This window comes from Lingula anatina, chromosome 2 (genome assembly GCF_051362555.1).
Source record: "Lingula anatina isolate TDL-2025a chromosome 2, LinAna3.0, whole genome shotgun sequence".
In the NCBI taxonomy this organism is placed as follows: domain Eukaryota; kingdom Metazoa; phylum Brachiopoda; class Lingulata; order Lingulida; family Lingulidae; genus Lingula; species Lingula anatina.
The window spans coordinates 23,196,142-23,223,578 of record NC_141768.1 but is presented as its reverse complement, the minus strand read 5'-3'; the positions used below and the strand labels follow the sequence as shown (position 1 = coordinate 23,223,578).

Below are 27,437 nucleotides of genomic sequence, written 5' to 3'. Positions count from 1 at the left end.
TCAATGACAATCATGGATTTTTCCTTTATTGTATCATTTTATATCTGAGAGCTGACGACATGCAGTTATATATATCTACAGTGATTTGAGGAGTAGGTGCTGAAAAATTACATGATTTGACACTTGTTATGATACCTGTACAATAAACAGCGCAACAATAAGGAGTCCATGACCTCTGCTATCCCAAAACACTTCTTCCAACAAAGCATTTTTCAGAATTTTGTTTTGGAGTATTTGGAGACAATAATCCTCTTGAACAGAACCCCAAATAAGTTTTCCAACTCTGATGGCACAATTAGGTTTACAGGAATAGGTTCAACATGCTCAACTCAATACCCAAAATATCCATTCCTAACTAAAGATAAGCACTAATGAAAAATGTGTCAACATAATTTGTATTTCTAAAGACATTTGGAAATAATTTCTATTTAAAACAAAGATAAATCACATGCAAAATAATTAAAATTATTTCTAATCATAAAAGCAGAATACTGCATTTTCAGGTGTGAAATGAACGAGTCATATGCCTATCAAACTACAAAGCAGTCAAATTACATCCATCAAGGTATGAGGATAGCATACCTTTCCAAAGCACAGAAGGCAGTTACCTCTCCAAGACTTTAACATAAAGGCATGCTGGATGTTGGGAAATGTTGTACCACCAAATTCATTCTTTGGATAATTTCAAGCTCAGCTGTTATTTTTATTTAATTTGTACATCTGTTTACTTGTCTCCGTTTGCCATGTCCTTGTCCTCTGATGGCTCCTGTTTGACAAGTGCTGAAGTGATCTCATTCAGAGTTTTAATAAGACTGTTTTTGGAGCTGTCTAATGCAGCATGATACTTTTTCACTAGTGTTTCAGCTTCATTTGTAGCTTTTGTTTGGTCTCTTAGTTTCTTTTTGAGTTCTTGTAATTCCAACACAACCTTTTGACTGTGCTGTTCACTGCTGTTAAAGCTGCCTTTTAGAGAATCTGTAAGAGCAAGATAGTTGCTATAAGATCACTGCTGTGGACTTACATACTTGTGTCTGTTGTATATGATAAAGAATAGAAATTTTTTCTTTCTTTTTAACAAAATAGTTGAAAATACAATCAATTTCAGTACAAGTATAACGCATTTATACATTCATATACATTAAAAGAAATCACACAATTTGAATATAATCTTTATCAAGTAATGATATCTCAAATAAAAAACAGATACAATATGAAACTGACCAGGTGCAAAAACAAGGCTCCCATTCCCATCAAGATTTTAGCCTTTTTTGACATTTGGTTTTCTAAATCTGACTCCACTTACCCATATCATCTTGATACTCCTTTAACTTGGTTTCCAGTTGGACCCTGGCTTTCTCACTCTTCTCCAGTCTTTGCATGAAGCTGTCGAGGTCCAGTAGCGATCCCTTGTAGAGCACCATACCAGTGTCCGCACTGAGAGCCTCTTCTTTCTGCTCTCCCTCCTTCTTACCACGTCTGCTGCGGGTACGCACCTCTTTTTCTATTGGTTCCTTCTTCTCCTTTATCAGGAAAATATTATTACCTGAAATGTACCATTTTACTGAGAATGTCAAATTGTCATACTAAATGAATTATAAAACACAACAGAGTACTAGAAGAAATAATAGTACATCAAATATTACTTGTGGAAATATATCCTTTACGTGCACAAAACAAGTTCTAATCACAAAAATGCCAGTCAAGCATACCTATAGCCATTGTTTCATCATCTAGGGCCTCTGTCTGATTTTCTTTCTTTGTCTCTGTTTGCTCTCCCTCTGCCACTGGTGTTTCTAAGCCATCTTTGGGACATGGTTTGTCTGTTAACTTTCTGTAGTTCAGGGTGTCCCTAGAAACCAGTTTCTGTACATATTTTCTAACCTGAAATATGAAGATTTGACAGTTGTATATACTAGAAGTAGTATTGCTGTGTTAAAATTTCAGGTCATCTTTTTATGTAATAATTTATATTCACAAGCTACTGCCATATTAACCACTCAGCAACACAATCGCATATTTCTCAACAGAACAGTTTCTAACCATGCCCCATTGTAGGCAGGGCTCTCAGTACATATTTTCACATTTCATATTGATACCAATTTTACCTTTTCACACATCCAAGATCAAAATAGACTATCGGCATATTCAGTAAATAAATCATCAAGACAGAGCAATTCCTCTACCTGAGCTCTTGATAGCTGCAACCCTAGTGTGTGGATTATTTCCTCCACATCCTTGTCCAAGAGGTAGCCTGTGTGGTTTTGGTCAAAGTACACAAATGCTAGCAAAAGTTCTGGATAGGCAGTGTAGAACTTCACTTTTTCTCTCTTTTTCTCTTTGTCTTTTTTCTTGTCTGAAAATAAATTTGTATTACATATTAGATTTTCAAATAAAACAACAAGTTTCAAAATCAATAATTAAAATACCTTTTCAATTAATTTTTTATTCCAATATTGAAAAATGTCCAGGATAAGAAAAGTGTATAACATTGTGGATATACAATTCTGTCTAGATTTGAAACGCAAGTAAATGAATTATGCCTCACCTTTATCTTTCTTCTTTTTGTTGCCCTCATCATCTTCTTCTTCCTGCAACCAGAAGAACCAAGTTCAAATCAAATACTGAGGCAATAATTTTGAAGAATTTTCAAACTTAAATACAGTATTGAATTGTCTTTATGTTCAATAGAGAACTATTATCATTTACTGTTATTTTTTTGTAAATGTACTTAAGTAAACATGTTATCAAAGGTGTACCTCTTGATCCTCCTCTTCTTCCTCCTCTTCCTCTTCTTCCTCTTCATCTTTCTTTTCTTCTTTCTCCTTTTCATCCTACAACAAAAACAAATTTTGGTATTGTAAGTAGTATTATAAGACAAAAAAGTCTAAGGTTTAATTTCTGTGACATACCTTAACTCTTTTGCCATATTTTGTTTTGCCATATTACTAACCTTAATTTCATCTTTTTTCTCTTCCTTTTTTTCTTTCTTCTCTTCTTTCACCTCTGCTTTGACTTCTTTTTCCTTCTCATCTTCCTACATAAAGAGTTGGAAATAAATTATTTTTCACAAGTAATCAAATGCATCTATATCAATTTTTATCTATATCTCACATCAGAAAAAATGATTTCAATGAAATATTTTGAGATATTTTACCTTTCTGTCCTCTTTCTCATCCTTTTCATCTGTCTTACGTCGCTTGGAGCTTGGTTCCTGAAAGCAATAACTAATGCAATCTTAATTTTGCAAACACAGTATTATCAAATCCTATTAATAGCTAACCAATTACAAAACTTAATTTTGATTCCTACAATTGCCCATTATATCTATGACTCAATCTATCAATCATGTTAACTTAAATTATCGACTAGGTGCTATGTAAACAGTGGAAGAATTCAACATATAATGACAAATTACACATTATGTATTGTTTATAGTATATAAATGATTGTTCCTACCTTGCTCGCAGACCTTTCCTTATGTTTCTCATCTTTGTCTTTCTTTTCCTTGTCCTTTTCTTTATCTTCCTCTTTTCTTTCTGGAGCCACTACAAGTGCTTTGTAAATGCTAAACCCAAAGTCCCGCATCAACATTTCATTGAACAGTTCAGCAAATAGGGATACCTGCCAAAAATTACCAAAAACTTTTAAAATTTCAACAGAGGATCAGAAATTAACTATGCCAAAAACTATGCTTGTATTTCTAAAAAAAAATTGTTTCATTTTTATTCTAGTCGAACTATATTACCTCAAAAGTGTGCTCCTTGTTGTCCTCTGGTCTATAATCTAAGAGAACACTGAGGGACATGTTTGTGCAATCAAATTTTCCACTCTTGGCCACAGATGATGGATGGACCAATATGGCTGGACTTTCAGGTAGAGTATAGCGGCGCTCTCGGGCAACTTTTTCTCGTTCCTCACGACGCTTCTTCTCTTCATCCTAAAATTAGGTATCATTTCAATAGCTATTATCATCAAATCTATATTTTTTTATAATTAAAACATTTAACTCCTGTGACTTAATTTATTCAATATGCAAACATATCTTACCTCTTTTTTCTTTTTCTCCTCCTCTTTTTCATCTGTATCCATTTTCTCTTCCTCCTCCTCTTTCTTGTGCTCTTCTTCTGCCTGAGGTCAAAGATATTTTACAAAACTCATTATGCTTAAAACAAACTGATGACAACTAATTAAGTATGGATTTTAGCACTAACATGAGCACAGGGAAAACTGAACCCTTGTAACACAATTTCCAAATGAAATGAACCCTTGGTTTTTATGCCCATAAAAATATAGTGTAAAATAGATTCAAACCTTTCAGTTATTTCTATTTCATGTTTTCTTGAACCAAATACCCACCTCTTTGCTCTCAGCCTCCTGTTCCTCTTTCTCTTGCTCTGTCTTCAGAGCTTTGGTGAGCCTGGCAATCAGCTGAGATTTCAAACCCTTACTGCTCAAGTTACGAGCCTCCAGCTCCTTTCTCAAGTCAACCAGCTGAAATGTTGTTATTTCTCAATATCACTTCCATAATTCAGTTACAAATAAGACAGTTCTATAAAATGTAGTACATGTGCACCACAAAAGTTTTGATAGATATTCCTTCAATATTGAATCAGGGATGAGACTTTTGGCTCCCCACATAATTGGCAATCCTCTGATAGTCAGAAAAATCTCATTACCATTGTAAGCACCAACACCAACAAAAGAGGACAGAAAAATGCCAAAAGTAGGAAAAATCTCATCCTGGTTGAATATAAATATTTTCTCAACTTTAACTTTGATTCTAAACATATTAAAGACAGTATTCAGGATCTGACACTAACCTTTAAAGCTTTAGGGTCCAGTTCAGAATAATGGGTGGGGTCTTTCTTCTCTGCTGTCTCCTCCCCACCATCCTCCTCCTCCTCCTAAAGCAAAGAAAAAACTTGCATTACATCTCTACACATGGTGGCAAGATACAGAACACATGCTACATCACAACTACTGCACTACTAGATGGAACCACTGGCAGGGAGGGGCAGCAGAAAAGTTTGTCCACCAAATCATTTTTTTCCCTTCCTAACTTTGAATCATTGCTAGGTACTGTGAAAAAATTGGATCATCATCAATTATTTCTTTTTAATATTTTGTCAATCTTTTGCCCTTGTTGTCTTCTTCTGCTGCCCCTCACTGACCTTTTGCCCCAATGCTTATGCAGAGCGTCCCAGATTGGAAGGTGGCTCTAGCACAGCGAGGGTGTCTTAGTTTTGTGATTAAGCAGACAGACATACCCCTTTGTAGCTGCTGAAAAAGAACAACTGTAGGAAGGCTTCATGGTAAAAGCTGCATGTTTTCTGCCATTTTCATGGGTGTTATGAGGGAATTATTTCTGCAATTGTCTCAGTCTAGAACAACTGTGAAAGCTGTAGTTTGGGCAGCTGCTGGATCAGTCATATACACATTACAATGCACTAGAGAATAAAGAGACATCAATGGCAGATGATTTAAGGTCCCAGAATACCCAGGCGAGAATCTCCGCAGTGGGCGTGAAATTTCAACCCCAACTTTTGATAACATGAAAATGCAAGAAAAAAACGTGTGTTGTGTATTATATGAACATTTAACAAGATAATAATCAGTGCCTGTTCCTCCTTGGCTTCCTCTGCTAGCTTATCTGTCAGCTGGTGTTTGTAAGTTGTCTGCAGGACCTCCCACTCCAGGCGGGTGGGGAGACAGCTCCATACGTCTGGTAAGAAAAGCACGACAGTTTCAACACGGGCCGGGACCACACGCCCTTTGTGAGTCTCTTCTGGACGATGGTAATGGATCTCTGCAAAGCGATACCTGTGCGGAAAGGGTTAACATTCACCTTAATTAACTGATAAAAACAGGCAAGTTTCAGAGGATTTCATTAAGTAAGACCACACAAAAGTTAACCTACTTCAAAACACTCAGCATTACAAGTGAACTTCTCTCTCTAATCATAAATTTATCTTAATTAACACCTGAAAATCACTTCTGTTCAAGGAGTATTCATTTGGTAAACATTATCTTTAAATACAGCTCACATGACTCTTAGTAGACTTACCACTGTGTACAGGCACTAAGATCTATACCAGTTAAGGCTTTGGTGGTCCGTATGGCAGTTCTAGTGAGCACAGCAGGGTCCTCAGCAGGGTTAGGGCCATCCAGGGAGGGGGACCACGGACCTCCAATAGCCATAGGTTCACTCTTCCCCTTCAAACCAACCAGGAAGGACAACAAGCGTGTTGGGTGCTGGAAACTTTCCTTCTGCTCACTGGAGTCTTCTGCCAGGGCACACGTCTTGTGATATAGCTCTTCTAAAGTGGGACTAGACATCAACATTACCTGATTAAAAGAGACAATAAAAAGTTATGATTAACCTGCATATACAATCTAACTTTGATTTTGAAAATTGGGATCAAAAGCATTTTGTATAATTCTCTTGCCTTAGCAGGTGCTGGTAGATATCATACAGTTTAATATTATCTAAAAGGCCTTACCAACTATATTATATATGTACAGAAACAGTTATGACATGTCGAAAAATTTAATTATTTCCCTACAATGTCTTCAGTACATATTATCTTCACCTTAGCACTATAAAGATGGTCAGCATCTGGAGGCTCCAGCACTGCTGTGTTAGGTTCCAATGCTTCCACTTCCTTGCTCATCACATGGAAGATACAGTGGTTGCCCAACTGGAAGCGGCGATGTAAGGGAAAGGCATCAGCCCATGCAAATCCGGCATTAAAGAAATCACTGGGGATGTATAGGTTGGTATAGCGTGAACGGAGCTGCATAACATTTGCCTCTTTTCTGAAAAGGAAACCAATTTTATTTTATACACAATTTCAGTATTGAACCTTTGTTTTTAAAAGTTCAAAAACCTATGGGTTTGCCTATATGATCACTATCAATGTAAATCATCAAATCATGCACTCACATTACTGAACTCAAATTTCGTCAGAGATACGATTGACATCTGAACTTACATGTCCAGTGTTATCTTTGGTACCTGCACCACATAGCGTGGCACTATTCTGGCTGGGCGCCTCCTCGGAGGACTTCTTCTTGGGGAACGTCTTCTAGGTGACCTTGACCTAGCTCTCTTTGGTGATCTCCGCCTCTCACGTTCACCTCTGTCCCTGTCACGCTCTCTTTCCCTGTCCCTATCATAGCGCCCTCTTTCAGAGCGTCCAGCTGGTGCATTAAATCTTCCGTGATTGGGTGGTGGCAAAAGCCCTGTAATGTGATACAAGGAAAAGAATATACGTCTGAATAGATATTTCACAAGTAAAAAAATATGATAAATAAATTCTTAAATCCATTTACACTTATCCTCAAAATCAGACTTATGTTCAAAATAAGCTCAAGATGATGTTCAAGAAAAATAACATAAACACCTGACTGAAAAAAAGTTCCTCAAAGTTTCTATTTGTACCTAATAACAACATATAATATCTCACCTCCTTGTCCCATTAATGGAGGTGGTGGATGTGACAGCTGTGAGGGGGTGATGGGCCCAAGGACACTGGGTGTTATGCTGGGAGTAATGGTGGGAGGAGGTATATTGGGGGTGGCCACACTGGGCTGCTTGAAGGTCTGCTGCCCCTGGATAGGTACAGGAGGCTGGAACTGTGGAGGTGGCAACTGCTGCTGCTGCTGTTGTATGCCTCCAGGCTGGAATATCACAGGTATGTTAAACATACATATATCTATATGTACAGGTTAGATATGCTGACCTAAAATATCTTTTATATGTTGAAATGTGGTGCATATTCAGTGTATTTCACGAAATGAAGTTTACAGAAGACTGCAGAACTCAAACACTTCTCCACTTGATAATTTGTTCAAGTTCTATGAAAATCCAAAATAGGTGCAGTGCTCAAAAGATTCAGCTAACACCAAAGGAAAAATGCATTACACAAGGTTGGTTTCAGAATCCAAGTTGTAAGGTGACAAGTTACAAGGAGTCTACTCTATTTACTACACCTCATAATCCTATGTACAATTCAAACCAAAGCGCTTACATATACTTACCTGTGTAGGTAAAACCTGTATCCTTGTTGCATTCCACTTAAAGGGCATGTTGGCATTGTATGAGGCCTCTACCAGTACACGGTCTCCAACCTTAGGGGGATGTCCCTTCACACAACTGGAAGATAAACAAGGATAGAGTGAAGCCCAAGAATCTCAAAAACAGCTTGGTGCCATAAGCTACTTATATTCAAACACATTAATACTCAAATGCCCCCTCCAACTACCTCAGCAGTAACTGACCCCATTTGAATTAATCAAACCATCATCTCAACTGTTACCTTGTCTGGAAGAAAACATCCTCGTCCACAAATCCGAAGTTATCGTGTAGCTTGGTTACCACACCCGTAAAGACCCTCTGTTTGGGCTGAGGTTGCTGGGCTGCCCTGGGAGTGGGGTAACTGACAGTGGCTACCTGAGTGGTGGCCAGTGTAGTAGGAATGGCTATACCTGGCTGAAAATAGCAAAGTCATGACCTGTAATCTTGACCACCATTTATTATGATCAGATTTTTATTTAACTCAACTTTGACAGATTATGTTTCACCTCAAACAAAAATCACCTCAGGTATTTTAGTGATAAAAACAATGATAAAATTCATTTTCAAGCAAATGTCCACATAAACACCTTAGAGGTAAGTCTTACATCTATCGCAAATTTGAGTGTGATATTAGAAATGTTGTATCTTACATGTACCTGGCCTATCTGTGATACTGCTGCCTGTTGCTGGAGAGCAAACTGTTGCTGTGCCAAGCTTGCTTGACTGGCTCCCAGGCTATATACTGTGGGGTTGGCCACACCCGGCTGACCCAGGAGGGGATTTCCCACTTGGGGCTGGTTAAGGGTGGCAGCTAGACCAGCAGACACTAGAAATGCACAGAGAAACTGTAAGTGTGTTGCTAGACCTACAGGCAATGGAGAATGGAGTGTGAGCTAACACCCAAATGTAACAAATATCTTCTGTCCCAATTACAGTCCACTGCCTGTGTGCATAAATTGTATTACTGCCAAGAAGAGCTACTCGCTAAGATGGCTGTCGACCCCAAAAAATGGAAGTCTCACTGATTTGTTAAGTTGTATCAACAATATTAATTACTTAACAATATATTTTGCTTTTATAATCATCCTATTTTGTTAGGAATGATCACTTCCTTTGTTTAATTGCAATTGGACTTGCTTTTTTCCAGTGTATTGTGCTGTATTGTGGTGCATGTATGGCACAATTTAGGGACACCCATTGCCTGTCCTATAATGCTGAAGTACACATTTTTCAGTAAATGCTTCTCTTAAAGCAATAATAACTCTTCCTTTGAGATTCAAAAATCCGCATGAAATACATTGTAAACAACGCATGGAAATATATTCTATTGTATTTTACCACTAAAACGGCCGTTATTGTAGGAAAACTAAAATCTGTGCTTGTCAATATGGCTTTCGATCCCTTTTTTCCGCTCGACAAGTGCATTCGTTGCTAATGACGTAATGGTGTCACGCGGATTCTCGCGTTCATTCGAGACCAAAATAACATGGCGGGAAACCCTCAGACGTAAGTTGCGAGTTTTTGTACAGTGCGTCGGATAACGAAAAGCCCAGAATGGCACACATTGTGGATATAAATGCGTTTTTAACAAAAAAGACGAATATATCTCATGAATCTCATATAGTGTTGTTGTTGTCTGCTTTTCCCACGGTTTTAAGTAGGTCACCAGTGACTTTGCAATGTCAGAGAGAGCTCCGTCAGTTAAAATCTCTTAAGAGATTTTAACAAAAAACCGTACGTTTAGGAAAAAAACCCTGGATTAACTTTGAATGCAGGAATGGGGTCGTTGGCCATTGGTAAGTACGGGAAAATTGCCGTTTACTCCAGGAAAATCCAATTTTTGGCCAAAACGAAGAGTTATTATGACTTTAATATTATACAAATGTAACAGACATATAAGAGGCACAATGCAAATGGCAGACTTCTTCTACATGATAATTTCTTTACACAATCATTTTAGACCTATGCCAATGAATGCACTTCATGAACTTCCAAAACATCACAGAGAAGACTTTATTTTACAGTGAATTTGAATGACCTTCGAACATTTTAACATGGGACCGTTTCAATCTGTGCTGTTGTCAGGCATTGGTCTAGAAATAAGGAAAAATAAACCATAATAAAGCTGAAGGTCAAAGTCCTTCTTACCTGTGACTCCAGCCTGGGGTCTCGCCCAGGGAGGGTTCTTCCCAGCTCCAAACTGAGCCATTTCGCCGCCTGGAAATACAAACAATAATTGCAACAACTGACTATCAACACATATAACATTAGACGTGCATGTGCATTTACGAAGTCAATACTTTATTTATGTGCTATCATAAAGCCTCAATTTGTAGGGTAGCCTGAAATTGTATTATTTTACTTTTTGAGAAATAGAAACAGCTTCTTGCTAGACTTCTTTAGAATCTACGTTTTTGCAAGTTGCATTTTTTGTAGCTGAACATCAAAACTTTAACAAAAGAACGATTCATGCTATTGAAATTCCTTTTATGAACAATAACAGACTTTTACAGGAGCATCATTTTACCCTTTTAACACCTCCTCGACCGGCGGCAATATATTAGCGACGTCGTCAACAAAGAACTTCACTCTGCAAAATGGCGAGGTTGCTTCTCCTACCACGTGACTGGATTCGCGCGAAATTAAGTATATCGAATGCTTGTAACATGAAGTCAAAAAGATATCAGTATAAACATCACAGACCTAAACTAATGCATTCAGTTGTTTGATATAATCTAAATACATACACCAGTCCTATAAAATCGAAACTAAATAATGTATTTCAAATAGCTTCCGTGACGTCACGTCCTATTTTTGTCGTTCATTCGCTCTCTCTCTCTCTCTCTGTTAGTTCACATGATCAAACTATTAGTGCGTTTAACAGTTTACTACACATAACATACACACCAGATGATAAGTGCAAAACAATTGTTTCCTTTCACATATTTGTGTATTAGTGATATATATGCTTATATATTATTTTTCATATGAATTTTTTGACATACATGTAATTGATAAAAGCAAATTTATGCCTTCCCCCTTGCACCTATCAGTAGTTATGAAAACTGTTAGACTGGGACTGTCAATAACAAATTATTTTAATATTGTTTACTGCACTGTATAATTTCCTGTAATATCAAGTCAATCAATATGGAAACTAATAAGGATCATGGAAATCTGTCAAATATACTGGTATACTGTATTTAGACCGCGAAAAAAAAATTAACTTGCATTTCAGCCATAGATATTTATGGTGTGGACCCATTCAAGATTCAGGGTTGAATTTTTAGGTCACCCTCACAGCTTTGGATGTGGTGTTTAAATGTACATGTGTACTCAGCATTACTCAGAAAATTGCTCGTGGAATGAGGCTACTGTAGTTTTGGATCTGCAAGACTTGTAGCCAGTCTTGCAATCATGGTCTTCATTTTATTGTACAATAAACGATCAAAATGTTAATTTTTTATATGAAACTACTGATAATCATTTGAGCTTATCAATTTGTTGTAAAGGGAGATTTCATTTTTATGGAAAAATGTTAAACGGTAACTGATATTCACTTAGTCTACTATACAAATTATTAGGGAAAATATAAAATGCATTTATTTTTTCAGTTTGTCATGATTTCACAGGGTATGTTATACATCAATCACATTGAACTGCAGTATGGACAACTTTTTATAAAGCTGCAGCTAGTGGCTTACTTGAAACCACGTGAAATTTCATAATTAAAATTTGATATAAGATAACTTTGTGACCATGACCCAACAATATTTTGTTATCACAAAAGAACATTTCTTACAATATATAAACATGTGTCAACAATAGTCCCCCTTTGAGGTTTCTAAGGAGTGGAGAGTCATTAGTTTTCTATGCCAGACTTCATCATGAGATCTTCCGGGTACAGTGTTTGGAAACAGACAAATAGACATTCCTTCTAAGTATGCATCACATAACAGTCATAGTGGGGCTATTGGAGTACTGTATATCTATGGGAATCTGCTATATTATACTAAAAGTTCCATCAATGATCATATACATGTACATCCAAAAGCCCACAATGCATCACTTTAGTTTCAAGAGCAATTTTACAAAGAAACAATACAGCTGTTGGCATCTGACAGAAAGAGGATGAAAACATCTAAGGGGGATCAGACTTGGAGACCATCATGACTGGAAGAATTCACTGAAAATGGGGTCCACATCTTCTAATTTCTCATAACTTTTGTTGATCAGCTTAGAGGAACCACCTTCAGCTCCACTTATCATTGCAGACAAACCTAGACAAAATAAAGAATAGAGATTAAGATAATATAACCCATTTTATCTTGGCGAGTGAAGTTTTTTTCTATATGATTTTCATCAAATATTTTCTAATTAAGGTTATAAATATTGACTAAAAAAGTCACATTCATCCAATTAAATGTATTTTGTCAAATCTGCATATAACACTTTTAATTTACATTGCAAGTCAAATCTGATTAAATATTGATACATTATTCTACTGAAACGTATAACTCTGATTTAAAATGAAATATTTCTCGTCAAAATATTTATCACAACAATTTGTACTACACTGAAGTTACATTCACAAAATATGCAGCACAGTGTGTCAGGTGAGATATCTTACTATTAGAATGTATCAGATGAACCTTACTTTTTCCAGAGGAAGGTCTAAACAAACACAATATCTTCTTCCCCATAGCATTTGCTCTCCCTATTTCATATCCAACACCTAGAGATGGCTGGGTGACTTCTGCCACAATGGCTGCAATTAAATAATGAATTATTCAGCTTACATTTGCATAATACATGAATTAAGCTGGCAACAGCTAGTATACTCTGCTCACCCATAATAATTGATTTCTTAAAACATGAAGTAAAGATGTAATTACATGTACTAGTTTTAAACAAATATGAACAAGATATATAATGGAAATGCTAACCGTCACTCTGCTTAAGCCATGCCATATCCCTGTCATAAATTTCCTTGTCTGTGAGTTTCTTATCTGGATCTTTGTCTTCAGCTAGAGGACATGAAAAAATTGATATTTTGAATAGGGTTAAATGAAATAAAGATTAATATGCCATTTGATGTGTCAAGCACATCTAAATCGCAAGCCACCACTGGTTATGTGGGTGATATCTCATAGCCATGAAGGTGATCCCCAAATTTGTGACTTTCTGGGCATAATAATGAAAGCCAACTGGTCTTTATAGTTAGCAATTCAAAGGGGGTTCTTTTTCTGAAGTGGGCCTTCTTATCCACATTGAGAAATGTCATATGGAAACTAAATCAAAATTTTGATGTAGAGTGGACTTTTTCCAACCAAAAGGGCATTTTTGTAGCCCCCTTGTCTACAGGCCTGGCTAAGCAGTATTCATCATCCTGCCATGCATTCATCTGTGGCGTTTGTCCATGCACAAAAGCAGCTCAGTTGCTGGTTCTTTAAAGTTAATTTACTGTACGTACTATCATCAGTATTTTGAAAATTATGTATTCTCTTTCTCGTTTAGTTATCATTTACTTAAGAGTTCTGATTATTTTATATGTAGATAATAATATGATGAAAAAAATGTGATTGATTACGCATACCTCCCATGAAGCCAACATGCTCCGTCAGTACTGTCCCATATTTTCTCAGTTTATCAATGATTTTAGCATACAATTCTGCATCTTGTCGGCCAGCACGTATGCTTCCTGCAAAGTATATGTTTCTGGACATTTTCTGAAAGGAGAAAATTGTAATTTTATTTTTAATACAGTCTGGAAACTGAACATATACCGGTAAGTATGTATGTATGTCCCAATAACTCGATCTGTAAAATACCAACCCATTTTGATAAAATCTGTTTTATGGTATTTAATGTTACTCTGTTAGGTGCATCACCCGATCAAGTATGGGGATAACCGATTAAGATGATCGCCCAGCGTGGTGCACGAACAAACTTCGTCGAGGATTTGTACAGGCGAGAGAGAGGGGGAGAGAGGGAGGGGGGGGGGGGGTGAGGGGAGATACATGTAGTTTTGACGTTTGAATTTAAAGATCGAGCTAAGTAACTTAACTTAATCAGTACAGATTCTTGTTGTTGTTACCGCCGATACGTACACAATGCACGTCTTTAGCAGGGAAGGGGACAGGGGTAAACTGAGCTTTGTTCCAAAATAAACAGTGCATTTGGTACTTGTCATATTTACCGTAGTTATAGCACGCTCCAACCTTCAGTCCCACGTGTTTAGGTTTTGTGGAAAACGTCGCAGCACACAATTCGATGACGTAGCTCACGAATACTATTACTAATCCGTGGAAAAAATAAACTACGCTGATTCTCAACATGCAGTAAATCTACATGAATGTAAAGGTCAATTTTAAGAAAAAAAAAAGAAAAGTGAGAAAGGTTACACTGGTCTGTCCATGCGCTTGAAAGCAGTCATTAAAAAACTGCAGCAGCTACAGTCGTCACTTACTGGTGGCTTGCCATCAGCAGCCTCAGGCGGCTGGAGTGTGGCCTTTGGTTTTACTGGTCTCAGCAACCTCACTGGACACCCAAACCCAATATAGAGGTGCAAACGATGTCACAGGCATGTTCCTAAAAATATGTAGTGCACAGATTACAAACTATGTTTGATTATTTTAGGGTCCCATATAAAGAAGTTTGTATTAGAGTTTCACTTTCCTGGAACCACGAATAATAAAAAATAATTCATCATCTAACCCCAAAAAGGAACATACGTTACTGTCACAAATGCATAACGTCTAGCTGTGGAAACGTTTTAATCACTTTGAAAATTCAATCATCACGGGTTTTGTTCTTTAATATATCTCCTACAAGTATAACGTTGTAAAAAATTACGTAAAACTTTTGTATAGAGCAGTTAATTGTTTTTTAGCGACTTAAGTTTGCCTGTCACTGAATATTAAAAAAACGGGGAAAATACACCCTACCGACAGTAAAATAAGCATTTAATAAATTATTTTTCCCCTCGTGCTCCAAATATTATATCTGAAATGTCAAACTATCATGGAATCACTATATATTTTTCTGTCAGCAAAAGAAAACATTGTTTTCTCTTGCACCAAGTACTTGTACAAAATGAAACATTTTGTCAATTTTCCCAAGGAACATACGTTACCTAGTATTAGCTATGACGCAGGCCCCATTAGTTACGGTTTAAATGTTTATAAAAAACGTCCTTACGTCATATTTAATTTAACATGGTCGAATCACTTTAAAATATATAAGAACACGTTATGAAAATAAAAATTAGGTGGCCTGGAACATACGTTACCGGAACATACGTTACCAGTGAAAATCTACTTGTGCCCGAAACTGGCTCCGAAAGAAAAATTAGCTTCTGTTTGAGATGTCAGGTGGTTCTTTCTGACGTCTGCTCGAGCTAAAGATTAGATGAGGTTAGTTACAAGTGTAAATAAATCCATAAAATCCTCAGTAACGATGTAAGCGAAGTGAATGATTTTGTCGTAATAAAAAATTTAATTCAGATACAGAAATGAATGTCAAAGACGGAAATAAATGTCAAACAAGACTATGGAAGGAAAAAATAATCGCCAACGAGCGCAGTGAGCGCAGTGCCAAATATATTGATACCGAACGGAACATCATTATTTCAGAAAAATGCGAAAACAAGGGCTGAGATTTAAAAAAAATATATAGATCTCGTAAAAAAATGAGGGTGACACTTGGAAGCGAAAGAAAACGGGTTCAGAATACTATGTAGGCCTACCTTCCGCCTCCTTATAAATGTCGTGAAAGACAAAAGAGGCATGCGAAGACTAAATCGCGAAAACGTAGACTTCACCAAAGGAAAGAGGAGCTCCTAGCTGCTATAGAAGTTGCCGAGGCAAGTCCACAGCAATCACCACCTGAGAGACTTGTTGTGTGTGCGAGGTGGCCACAACGTGGAAACGATTGAGAAGAAACTGAAGGCAGTCACAATGAACAATTAAAAAACTACAATCACAGGTTAATTCCATAAGAAAGAGAGAGAATGCTATCCGGCAACGATTTAGCCATTGTAGAAGACGACATACGGAACCACCTGAATTTCCCACATGCCCCAAAATTAAGACAGAACGCATCATACAGCAGGCTATAGACCCAAACTAACACTGTGCAGAAGCAATTTCTTTTATGTCTCCTCCATCCTAGTGTACCATAAATTTTCATAGTCTTATTTATAACAAAAAGAAGGCAACAAAGAATATCGATTTGGTCAAACAAGGCCAATTTTATCTTATAACCCCACTACCCTAATTACTTTAGCAATAATAACAATGTAGCAAATTGTTGCCTTTATCCTTGGATAAAAATAATATTATATATACATATGATATTCAATAAGACTCATCATCCTAAAAATATGATGACTTATAGAAAATGTTTTTTTAGCTACAGTTTAACGAGTTACACCAAGAAGTAAGATGAACATTTTGCATAATATAGTGGCTGAGAAGATTGCGAAGACGTACCGTTGTCTCAGATTTCTTTCCGCTGCTACTGGCATTTGCCGGAATCGTTGGTCGAGAACTCGCGAAAAGGGGATGAACTAATCGAAAAGTCGACGGATGGGAGTTAAAAAAAAAGGCAAGCTGTATACATTTTTTTGAACGAGACGACTATAGTAGAGCCCAAGAGCGCCAGTAACCAAAAAAAAAAAAAAAAAAAAAAAAAAATCATCCATCACGTTGGCACAGTAAAAACACTGTATGAACATCTAAGAAATCTCAAGGAAACTTTTACAAGAAATCATGCAGCCTACAATTTGTCTTAAATAGCGACTGATGAGGACCGTAGAGACCCTAGAACTCTAAAGTGATACCTGTTTCTTATACTCACTCAATGGAAAGACTTAAAAACGTAATTTTGTGAGCCACTTACTTTTTATAGATGGAACAAACATTATATATATACATATTTTTTTAATTCCCAAAAGTGCCGAAATCCGCAAGACAATTTAGACCTTTCAGAGAGGATAGTAAAGCTCATTTTGAACGAATTCTCTGATGTATTTGAAAACCTATAGGTGTGTTGAAAAAGGCTTCGTTTAAAGAGGTGGTACATGTAGGTTAGATGTTTCTGGGATCTGTATTTCTTTACATGCAAATGATTAAGACGTTTGATACGCGGATCGTGTTTGTGTAATAGGTTATCACTTTTGATGTCTGAGTTACTTTTAAACACCTCAATAAATTCTACGAAAAAAAAGCGAAAAATATCTTATCAATATTTATTAAACTCGTGTCCCGAATCTTTTCTATGGCTGTGGAACATACGTTACATTACGGTATGCGTAGGATGCGAGGCGTAGTTGGTATTGTAACTAATACACCCAAAATTTGAAACTGTCAATGAGTTTTAAATTCACGACGAATATGACCAGTGGTAGATAACTTTTAGGTAACAAAGTTTTCAGTTCTCTATACAATTGACAATTACTGCTATTGAAAGAGTCATCAACGTCGACATTGTAAAGAAAAATGATCTTTAGTTTGAAAGTAATTTTCCTAGATCTGGTCAATTTAAATGTATTTTCCTATCACTTTTCCATTATTAATGACTCATAGAGTTCTGATAGTGTTTAGCTTGCACAAATTTCCACAGCGCTCAACTAATGATCGTGTTTGTATATCAGGCGATTCAGTGGTAACGTATGTTCTTTCTTACGCTTTTTTCACTTCAAACGGCTATCAATTTATTTGCTTACAAAACAGAAACGCGTGGGCGTAAAATTGGGACATTTGTGGATTTTTGTTCTATACACATGTAAGTTTTAAAAAATTGGATAATACATCGAATTCATTCAATTTCATATTTTGAGACTTGAACTTGTGAAATGCACCTCTATATTGGGTTTGGGTGTGGAGCAGGATTTCCGTCGTCATTATAGAGGCTGAGAGTGCCGTCTCTCCTCACTGCCACATGGTCTTCATACTGAGAAGCACTCAGTCTGGTAAAAGGGTGACTTTCTTCTTTCCTCTGGTCTGCTTTTTTTTCACTGACACCTTGCCAGTACTGAGAACCATAGGTATTGCCTGGCTGAAAATACCATTTTCTGGCCCTTTTTCTTCCTGGCATTCTGTCTTCTGGCAACTCTATTTTTTCCCTCCTCTAAGATGACAGTATTTTTCACTCATGAACTTCAGACAAACTCTGTAAGCTGGTATGATTTTTGGGTGAGCTAGGGTCTCTTTATACAGGGCAGCAGGAAGCCAGGCAGCAGGATGTTTGTGTGAGCTTGCTATCCCCAGCCACCTGGCACAGAGCCCCTACTGATTTCAACTCCCCAGGGGAAGTGTTTACACAGGTCTGAAACTGGGATTTTTTTCCATGTGAGGAATTGACACCTTGCCCTTTGTATGCAATGTTGGTTTTAGGTCTTGGAAGTGTGGAATATCCATGTTTATCTATGTAATTAGGGGGTGGGGAGCATAAAACAATTCAGAAAATGGTTATAGTAGGTAAATATGTGTGGATTTTTTATTAGCCTTCGTTTTTATGTCCAAGGATTAGCTTAAGGAACAAGTTGTTCATGTAAAAAAATTGGAAGTGCTATATAACTTTTTCATAAAATCACAGGTCTTCATAATTACTCTCATTTTTGTTGTAATTTACAGGTGTAACACGATGGACTATGTTTTAATTTATTCTGCAATATATCAATAAGTATACTGTTACAACAGGCACCAAAATTTCCTGATATGTTTCAGGATTGCTGTTGAGTTTTTGGTAAATATTTCATTTAGATTGATTAAATTTGAGCACTACTTTAGGTTATACGTCACTCCCGGCCTTCCTTGTTTGGTAAGTTTGAACAGGGAATTATATCCGATATAATTCCCTGGTTTGAAGCAATTGAATTTGCATATAAGAGAAAAATGAGTTTATTTTTCAATTTTGGATCATTTGAAAATTCTAAAAAAAATTTAGAAATTAATTTGTTCATTTACCTTTAATTTGGTGTGTTATTTTTATATCAAGGTAAAATTTTACTTCCAGGGCCAGTTTTACACGCCCTCCCCCCTGCTGCATTTTAGTGCTGGCAGCAGCACCTTACAGGTCATGTCACTGGAAGGCTATACCATTAAAACAAAATTATAACAAAATCCATCATTTGCTACCAGAGATAAATGAGAATTCCTACACTTTGCGCCGGGTTTATAAGTATACTGTGCCAAAATTGAGGACTGTACGATCGTCAAAAACTTTTATCCCATGGGCTTTATCAAATTTTAAGAACTGAGGTTTTTATGAACTTTTAATGTGTATCAAATCATTTTAACACTTACAAGTATATTTTAAGATTGTGCATCTCACCACTATTTGTTTTTATTGTAAAATCCAACTTTTTTAAGTTGCAAATAAATACATATTATTATTATTATTATTATTAATGTACCCTGATTTTTTTATATTGTTTAGGAATTGAGTAGAAGTGTTTAAACCTGAAGTGCTGTGCTTGTTGAAGCATGGAAAGTATTTTTTTTAAACGAATTAAACGTTACAATGGAAGTGAATGGGATTTTTTTATGGTGGTTTGTAGATATGTTCACGAAGTCTACTTTTCCTAAATCTCTGGTGACCGAAAGTGATAAATCTTGCTTTTTGTGTAAATCATGGAAAATGTTAAAATTCATGCCTTGCTAGTACGGGAAATTTTGGCGTATTTAGTAATAACGAAAACTTCAAAAACAAACCTTCTGGATAAAATTCGCGCGTCAAAATTTAGAGTGCGCTAAAGGGGTAATTACGAGATGCACGTTTATTTTACTGATAAATCTTGACCTCCTCAAACTCGAGTGCATTTTTCACAATGCCTGGTAACGAAGGTTTTGCATATCACTTAAAGGGATAACAACTGTTCGGAAGTTATCCACAATAAATGCATTGTAAACAGCTGATATAATAAGTTCCATTTTACCACCAAAAAACGGTGGTTAACGCAATTATTCTGGAATTTGTGTTTGCCATCACATCACGTGACCTCCATAGATGGCTACACTCTGTAATAATCTCTTAAGAGAATATTACAGAAAACCAATTTTTTTAGGAAAAAAAAAAACAGAATCATTTTGAATGTGGGAATGGATTCATTAAAGACTTCAGTTTTGCCGTGCTTCGTGTAATACATTTGAATATGCCCTGTCACCATATCATCTAGCTGTTCATGGATATCATAGAATTAAACATTTTATTTTAGGCCAGATATTGAAATGATACATCAAACAACTAAAAATACTGACCTGCGCCAAAAGACGAAACGGTGTTCTCATTTTTTAAAAATCCCGCGACACCGCGAAAATAGCCACAAGATATTTATTGAAAATAACTATTCCAGACATTTTCTGAGACGTTAGAAATCATACTCACTTCCTGACAAGTTGCAGTTTATCTATTGTGGTAAAAAATAAACTAGATCGATTGGATAAAATAAGGTGGTGCTGCAAACGACAGTAACAAAGGTTTAAAGTTTAGTCCGTTTACGGTTTTTATGTGAGAACAGATAAATCTAGTACATGTATTTATATTTTGGTGATTTAATTTGCTAGACTGATGTTAGTTATGTTTCACTTGGAAAAACAATTCTTCTGCTTCCTTACTTTTAATTAAATGTTTAATGGGCTATTTTGAGAATGAGTGATAGATTGCACAGCAACATCTTCGCAGCAAGTGTTGTCTCTCCCGAATATGTAGTACGTCTTACCCCATGTGCGAATCATCTTCTTTCTCCCTCATCCTGCATGCATTTCCTCCACTGATAAGCTGATCATAGGAGAATTTTATATAGCAGAACTATTTTAAGGGTATCTTTGTTACAGTGTTCGTTAGAAAGTAACAAGTAAAATGATCATGTTGCTAAATGGCTTTTATTTTACCTTAAATGCGACATTTACAGCCTAAGGAGTTTGCTTTAATGATCCTCTTGAAGAGTTTCTTTGGCATGAGTATTAATTTACAAATTCGTGCCTCTACCTGCGTATTATAATCTCAGTCATAAACCAAGAATAGTGATGTGTTATTCTCACTTGGTAAACATCTTTTGATAAACTTATGAAAAAATGACATGCACACAATGATCAAAGTATCTCCAATAACATTGTTTTTCCTCTTTTTTGTCTCTTGGGTTTTGTATATCAATTTATATTCTTTTTTTTTTTCAGAATAGATTTTTAAATCATTTTTTAAACTTAATAAAGTACTTGGGTAGGAATTCTCAGGCACTTAATACTGCGATCTTACATAATACAACGACATTTTAAAAACTAGTACTGTTCATGGAATTTAGAGAAATTATTCCGGTAGCTTTTCTCTTAATTTTTTCATCTTCAAACAGAGTAGATCGAGACTAATTGTGACTGATCGCAACGTAGTAATAAACATTCAGTGCAGTAATAGCGTACATTGACAGTTTCATACAACTTTTTGGAGCATATCTATGACAACTGGAATAATTGCTTTTGAGCAAAACGACATTTCAGCTAACTTAAAACGATTGTAGTCCTGTTATAATGAACGCGTGTCATGATTTTTAAAACTAAATTTTGTGTCACATGTTCTTTTCTATTGTTTGTTGGTCAAATTTGGGCGAGGACTTATCGCGGTATATATTTTTCATCTTTTATCTAGTGGCAGTTGGGTCTAACGGTCGTCGGATTTAACGTCTATCAGCAACGGAATTGTAGGCACACCGACTTATCGGTAAAAAAATTATCAACATTCATCTTCTTTCCATGGTGTTGAGTTTTGTGGAAGACGTTGTGTCACAGGGATATTGTATTTGCATGACAAAATATTACTCAACGGAGATGTTGTATCACGGGAATGTTTATAACTGCAAGGTGGAAGACGTACGTATAAATTTTCTAGAATAAAGTAGTTGAATTTAACAAGTGGGCATAAGCCATAGGCCTGTCTACTTGTATTTTGACCGTGAACAATCATGAACAGTTTCTGTCACAACCTTTCACCTAAAATGAACCACACCTATTGCATTTGCATAACAACAAGTTGCTCATCGTAGTGCGAGCTGTCTTCAAGAATACTCACCTGGACACATTTGGGTGAAGACAGAACAGCATGAGTGGTGCAGTCAAAGGGTCTAGCTTTTATAAGGCGTAGAAGCAAATACGTTTGGTAAGTATCACTGCTTCTTCAATAGTAAATGAAAGAAAATTTATAACAAATAATGTATAGGCCTATACGAATATGTGTAATTGTATGTCCATCGTTACTTGTATGTCACTCGTAATATTATCTAGAATATATTCTCATTCAGTGTTACATGTACAATGTTTGAATTTGCAAACGTGCAGGAGTAACGCTGCTCTCTGCTGACTTTTGATAAAAACCTAAGTTTGCTTGAAATCTTTTAACACTGCTTTTTCTCTGTATGAACTTTTGGTAAGGTTCTGGAGAAATACAGCATCAGTGACTTAATCTAAAATATTTTGTGTAAGTGTAAGCAGTACCACAAAGAGCACTGAATAATTTAGATTATAATGCATGTCAAAGTTCTTGATCCAAGAATAAGTATGCCCCATCTAGGTGTACATCAATTTTATGGTCAAATTTTCTTAACAATTCAAACGCCTTTCTTGACGGCAATTACGATAGTTTTATTAAGAAAATTAAAACAAAACTTTTTATTCAGACAACCTTAAGGTAAATTTTCATCTCTGTTAGATTTCATTCATTTTATTGGTTTGAAAACCTTTGTGAATTTTGTATTCTTTAAGTTATATTATTATTATTATTGTTGTTGGTTTTGATGATGATGCTGTTGTTGTTATAATAGTAAACAAGGCAGCAAAGCTGTCAAATGTACAGACAAAAAGCAAGAAATAACAAAACAGGCTACTGTCAATTCTGATGCAAAAGTACATTATGCTTAACTGCAAATTCAACATCAAATTTTAATTATGCTCAACAGGTAATACCAATGTAAGTGAAATGTGTAACAAGCGTAAGGCTTCAGGCCCATGGGAGTTTAAGTTCACACTTTGAAAATGCCAGAATGAGAAAAATGAAAATTTCACATAAAACTGCTTAAATTCAATAATAAATGATAACCCATTTGAGCTGGCTTCCTTATTTGAACTGCATGCCAATCCTACAAATCATACTTGTAAGTTGAAAATAATAATAAGTAACACAGTTTTCTTTTCATAATGTTTGTAGTAGCAGTGCAAAAAGATTTTTGTCAATTTTGATGTAACATTACATAATAAATTACAGAATAATTATCACCAATTTTTTAATATTGACTATAAATAGCATGGACATGTAGAAAATTTGATTACCATTTGGCTTCATGTCCATGGGAGCAGCACCCAAAATTGTGTTTTCTTCTATTTTAATGCAATATTACATAATGCTTAACAGCATAATGATCCGTATCATGGATTTTCAGAAATGTGACTAGCATGGGTCTTCAAGCCGGTGGAGATTCTTAAGTCACACCTTGAAAATGCCAATAAGTGAAAAATTAAATTTTCACAAAAAACTGATTAACTGCCAAAAAAATTTACCAAATAGACTGCATTGCCCACTGAAGCTTTATTTAAGTCCCATGTTTCTTCCTGTAAGTTTGAGAACAGTAAGTGACATGGTTTTCCTTAAATGGTCATCATGGGAGCAGTGTCCAAAATAGGGGTGTCTTCAAATTTTGATGCAATATTACATAATGTTTAACAGGATAATTACCATCAATTTTTAATAATAAAATATTAGTATCATGGATATTCAGAAAATGTTCCTAGCAAAGGTCCAAGGAACAAGGTCCAAGGAACTTCAAAGTCACACCTTGAAAATGCTAAAATGTAGACAAGACAGCACTGTCCTGAAATGTTTTTTTTTTTCCATTTTTAACAATTTTTTAACATATAACAAAATTAACAATTTACTGCCATTTATATATGATCAACTAAGAAAATTGATGAGATGGGAAAAATATCAATAGAACAGTGTTTAATGTCCAATTTCCTCCATTCTGAGTTTCTGAACATAGTGAATGAATGAATCTGACAAACTGCAATGATATGAGTTTATTTCCATTTTTGAAACTCTATTATACAATACATGATAACAAGTTTACCATCATTTTTACATAATCAACTAACAATGTTGTAAAGATGCAGGAAATGTCAAACAAACACTTTTACTAATCTTATTAGTTAAATAATGAGACTGTTAACATGCCTAAGAATTGAATCTGAGGAAATGTGAAAAAACAGCATAACTTATAAAATAATGGCCCGATTATGCTGATTTTCGAACTTGACCTGCGTTTTAGTAAGATTGATTACTCCTGTGAATTTCATGACAACAGGTCTATCGGTTTTCCTTGAAATGTGTTAACAGTGTTGCACATATGCTGAAAAGTGAAAAAACAGCATAACTACTAAAATAGTGGCCCGATCATGCCGATTTTCGAACTTGATCTGCATTTTAGTAAGATTGATAACTCCTGTGAGTTTCATGACAACAGGCCTATCGGTTTTCCTTGAAATGTGTTAACAGTGTTGCATATATGCTAAAAAGTGAAAAAACAGGATAAATTCTACAATAATGGCCCGATCATGCTGATTTTCGAACTTGACCTGCATTTTATGAATATTAGTCAGCTCTGTAAATATAAAGCCAAAAAGTAAAACTGTCTTCCACTTATGGTGTTAACGCTGAAAGTGCACGGCGACGGCGACGGCGACATGATCGGCGACGGCGACGGCGACGACAGACGCAGGTGATGGCAATATGTACAGACACATCTGTGTCTGTACATAAAAAAGCTATAATAATTCTCATAACTGTTTCAGATGAGACTTGTGCCGTCCATTTGTTGATTGAGGTTGACAGGCTGTTCAACATCTTTTTTTCCTAGGTAAATGTGCTTAATTAATTCATCGTGTTAAATAATGTGCAATATATTTCACGTAAATGGGATATTTTGCAATTCTCCGAAATATTTGAAAATTATTATAATTACAATAGAGAACCCCCCAAACGCGTCATGCATAACGATTATTGGTGTTATGTTATAATATTCAGTAGCGAGTGTAATATTTAACCTTTTACTATCTTACTCAGATAGTAATATCATTAACACATTTCATATCATAATTTATGTGTAAGGCAACCTCATTTCCAGCTTTTGTTTTTTGTTGAGCTTGTAGTTCAGACAAGCCAATAAACACGCATATTGTTTCAAAAACAATTAAAAGTTAACACTTTTTTTCTCTTTCAGAAGCCCACCGATGTTCCTGCAAGCAATCTGGCCTACGGCAAAGATCCATGAACCCGGCGATCATTTATGCATCTATCATATTAAAACTTAATAAACGCATTTTTTATTCTGTCGTTTTTCATTTTCATATGAAACAGTGCTGATAAGGAAAGTATTAATAATAGGGGGGGGAGGGTTGAGATAAACTGTTTAACCCTTTCAAATTCAATTGGTTAAATCTGATCTGTAAATCTTGTCTAAAATTGAAATGATATGAAATCTTTGTAAATTTGCTTTTGTAAATAATGGGTTTCAAGCATTAAAAAGATTTTACCGGTCGAAAGAACCTATCTTAAAGATTTTCCAACAACCCCCCATTTACAAATTCAATTTGAATTCTACTAAATTCTCGCGTTTGGAAAATTTTGTTTAATGAATCCTTTGGGACAAACTTTACCCTCAGCTAAGATAACATTTTCCTAAATTTTCTTGATATAATTTGGGTGTCTTTATGACGGGCACTGATTTAAGCTACCATAAAATGTTTCATGTTTGATAACATATGAATGCTTCAATTTAATTTTTGAACAGAACAATGAAAAAGTGGAAAAACCTTAAACCACATATGAACGATTTTCTTTGCATGTGCCCTATAATAGAATAGCCTTGCCCAACCTATCACCCCTCAAAGGAAATGGACGCTCCCCACCTGTCACCCCTCAAATGAAATAGAATCGACCCACCTGTCACCCCTCAAATGGAAGGAATGAACTCAACCCACCTGTCTCCCCTCAAATGGAATGGGCTTGTCCCACCTGTCACCCCTCAAATAGAATGGAATCTCCCCACCTGTCACCCCTCAAATGGAATGGACTCTCCCCACCTGTCACCCCTCAAATGGAATGGACTCTCCCCACCTGTCACCCCTCAAATGGAATGGCCTCTCCCCACCTGTCACCCCTCAAATGGAATGGACTCTCCCCACCTGTCACCCCTCAAATGGAATGGACTCTCCCCACCTGTCACCCCTCAAATGGAATGGACTCTCCCCACCTGTCACCCCTCAAATGGAATGGACTCTCCCCACCTGTCACCCCTCAGACAGAATGGAACCCTTCCTTCTTACAACCCTTTAATGTCTCTTAGATCAAGTCTAAAACTGCAAAATAAGGGTGCATTTATTATATATTTATTTATTTTATTATTATTATTTTTTTTTTTTTTTGCTCTTCATTTCACAAATGTCAGATAATATCATAAATAAATGATGGAAACAATATTAACTTCTGTTAAATAAATTATAATAGCAAATACGGTAGCTGATCGAATTAATAAACAATCTTACTCGCAATATCATGGTCTGGCATTTTACATTTCCAAATTACACTATTGCATAATAAAATATTGCTTTGAATGAAAAAAATGCATTCAAGCTTGTCCCAAGGTATAGTTTGAAGATCATGATCAAGCCTGTTGAAATCAAATATAATGTAGGTCTAAATGTTTTGAAAATCACAAATTGAGCATGCACAACGTTCACCATACTGCATGTGTGGTGCATGTATTAGTGTGTGTGCGTGCGTGTGTGTGTAAGAATATGCGTATGCATGCCTGTGTGTGGTTCCAAAATACGACTAGAAGACTAGGGGAGCTTCTATCCCACGCACAAAAATTTTGCAGAATCTTGGCAAAGGAGCTGGCCATTCTGAAATGTAAAAATAATTTTTTGATAACGATATTACAATGATATTTTACCGCAATGAAAACTGACTTGAGATTAGATCAAATGAAAATAGAAAGGCTAAATCTGGCTGAACACCAAATTGAAAAAAAAAGTCAACTGAAAAAAGGGGTATGTAGTTCTTCGATATTTCAAAATAATGAGTACAGCCTGCTTATATAACATGAATAAACTACTACGTTAGTGTATTAAATGTTTATTTATAAACGAAATGTTACACAGAACAGTTTCTAATGTAGGCACCTGAGAAGGTTCACACTAATTCACAAAGTACTAATACAGAAGCCTTTTAAAACACAACTGTGTTCCAATGCCCAATTTATGTGGTGTGGCTGCTATTCAAGTGACAGTATCTGGGCACCATAAAGTAATAGCAA

The 27,437-nt window shown here is 35.9% G+C and overlaps 2 protein-coding genes and 1 long non-coding RNA gene across 5 annotated transcripts; 1 reads left to right on the top strand and 2 right to left on the bottom strand.

Moving 5' to 3' along the window:
- Positions 1-10,775, bottom strand: LOC106164879 (cell division cycle and apoptosis regulator protein 1). Of its 2 annotated transcripts, none has more exons than XM_087006770.1 (23): positions 10,605-10,775; positions 10,226-10,294; positions 8,728-8,903; positions 8,319-8,491; positions 8,041-8,155; positions 7,467-7,680; positions 6,993-7,242; positions 6,591-6,816; positions 6,065-6,345; positions 5,619-5,820; positions 4,821-4,904; positions 4,357-4,491; positions 4,048-4,128; positions 3,746-3,937; positions 3,457-3,621; positions 3,155-3,211; positions 2,951-3,034; positions 2,757-2,831; positions 2,546-2,588; positions 2,184-2,353; positions 1,710-1,881; positions 1,304-1,543; positions 1-975 (listed from the first exon to the last, which is right to left on the bottom strand). In XM_087006770.1, exons 2-23 carry the CDS (start codon positions 10,284-10,286, stop codon positions 725-727), a joined length of 3,447 nt encoding a protein of 1,148 aa, XP_086862896.1. In that variant the 5' UTR covers positions 10,287-10,294; positions 10,605-10,775; the 3' UTR covers positions 1-724. The 2 variants fall into 2 exon arrangements, with proteins under 2 accessions (XP_086862896.1, XP_086862897.1); XM_087006771.1 differs by having other exon boundaries at positions 8,734-8,903.
- Positions 10,776-11,654: 879 nt separating this feature from the next.
- Positions 11,655-18,273, bottom strand: LOC106164870 (5-hydroxymethyl-dUMP N-hydrolase). The gene is made up of 6 exons (XM_013542913.2): positions 17,964-18,273; positions 14,547-14,622; positions 13,674-13,806; positions 13,024-13,104; positions 12,735-12,845; positions 11,655-12,357 (listed from the first exon to the last, which is right to left on the bottom strand). The coding sequence occupies exons 1-6, from the start codon at positions 18,173-18,175 to the stop codon at positions 12,245-12,247; spliced, it is 726 nt and encodes a 241-aa protein (XP_013398367.2). The 5' UTR covers positions 18,176-18,273; the 3' UTR covers positions 11,655-12,244.
- On the top strand, positions 17,964-25,449 carry LOC106164871 (uncharacterized). 2 transcript variants are annotated; one of them, XR_015333238.1, is made up of 5 exons: positions 17,964-18,050; positions 21,725-21,796; positions 22,119-22,231; positions 24,913-24,977; positions 25,341-25,449. It is a non-coding gene; the product is annotated as an uncharacterized LOC106164871 (long non-coding RNA). The 2 variants fall into 2 exon arrangements; XR_015333237.1 differs by having other exon boundaries at positions 21,725-21,945.
- The last annotated feature ends 1,988 nt before the right edge of the window (positions 25,450-27,437 follow it).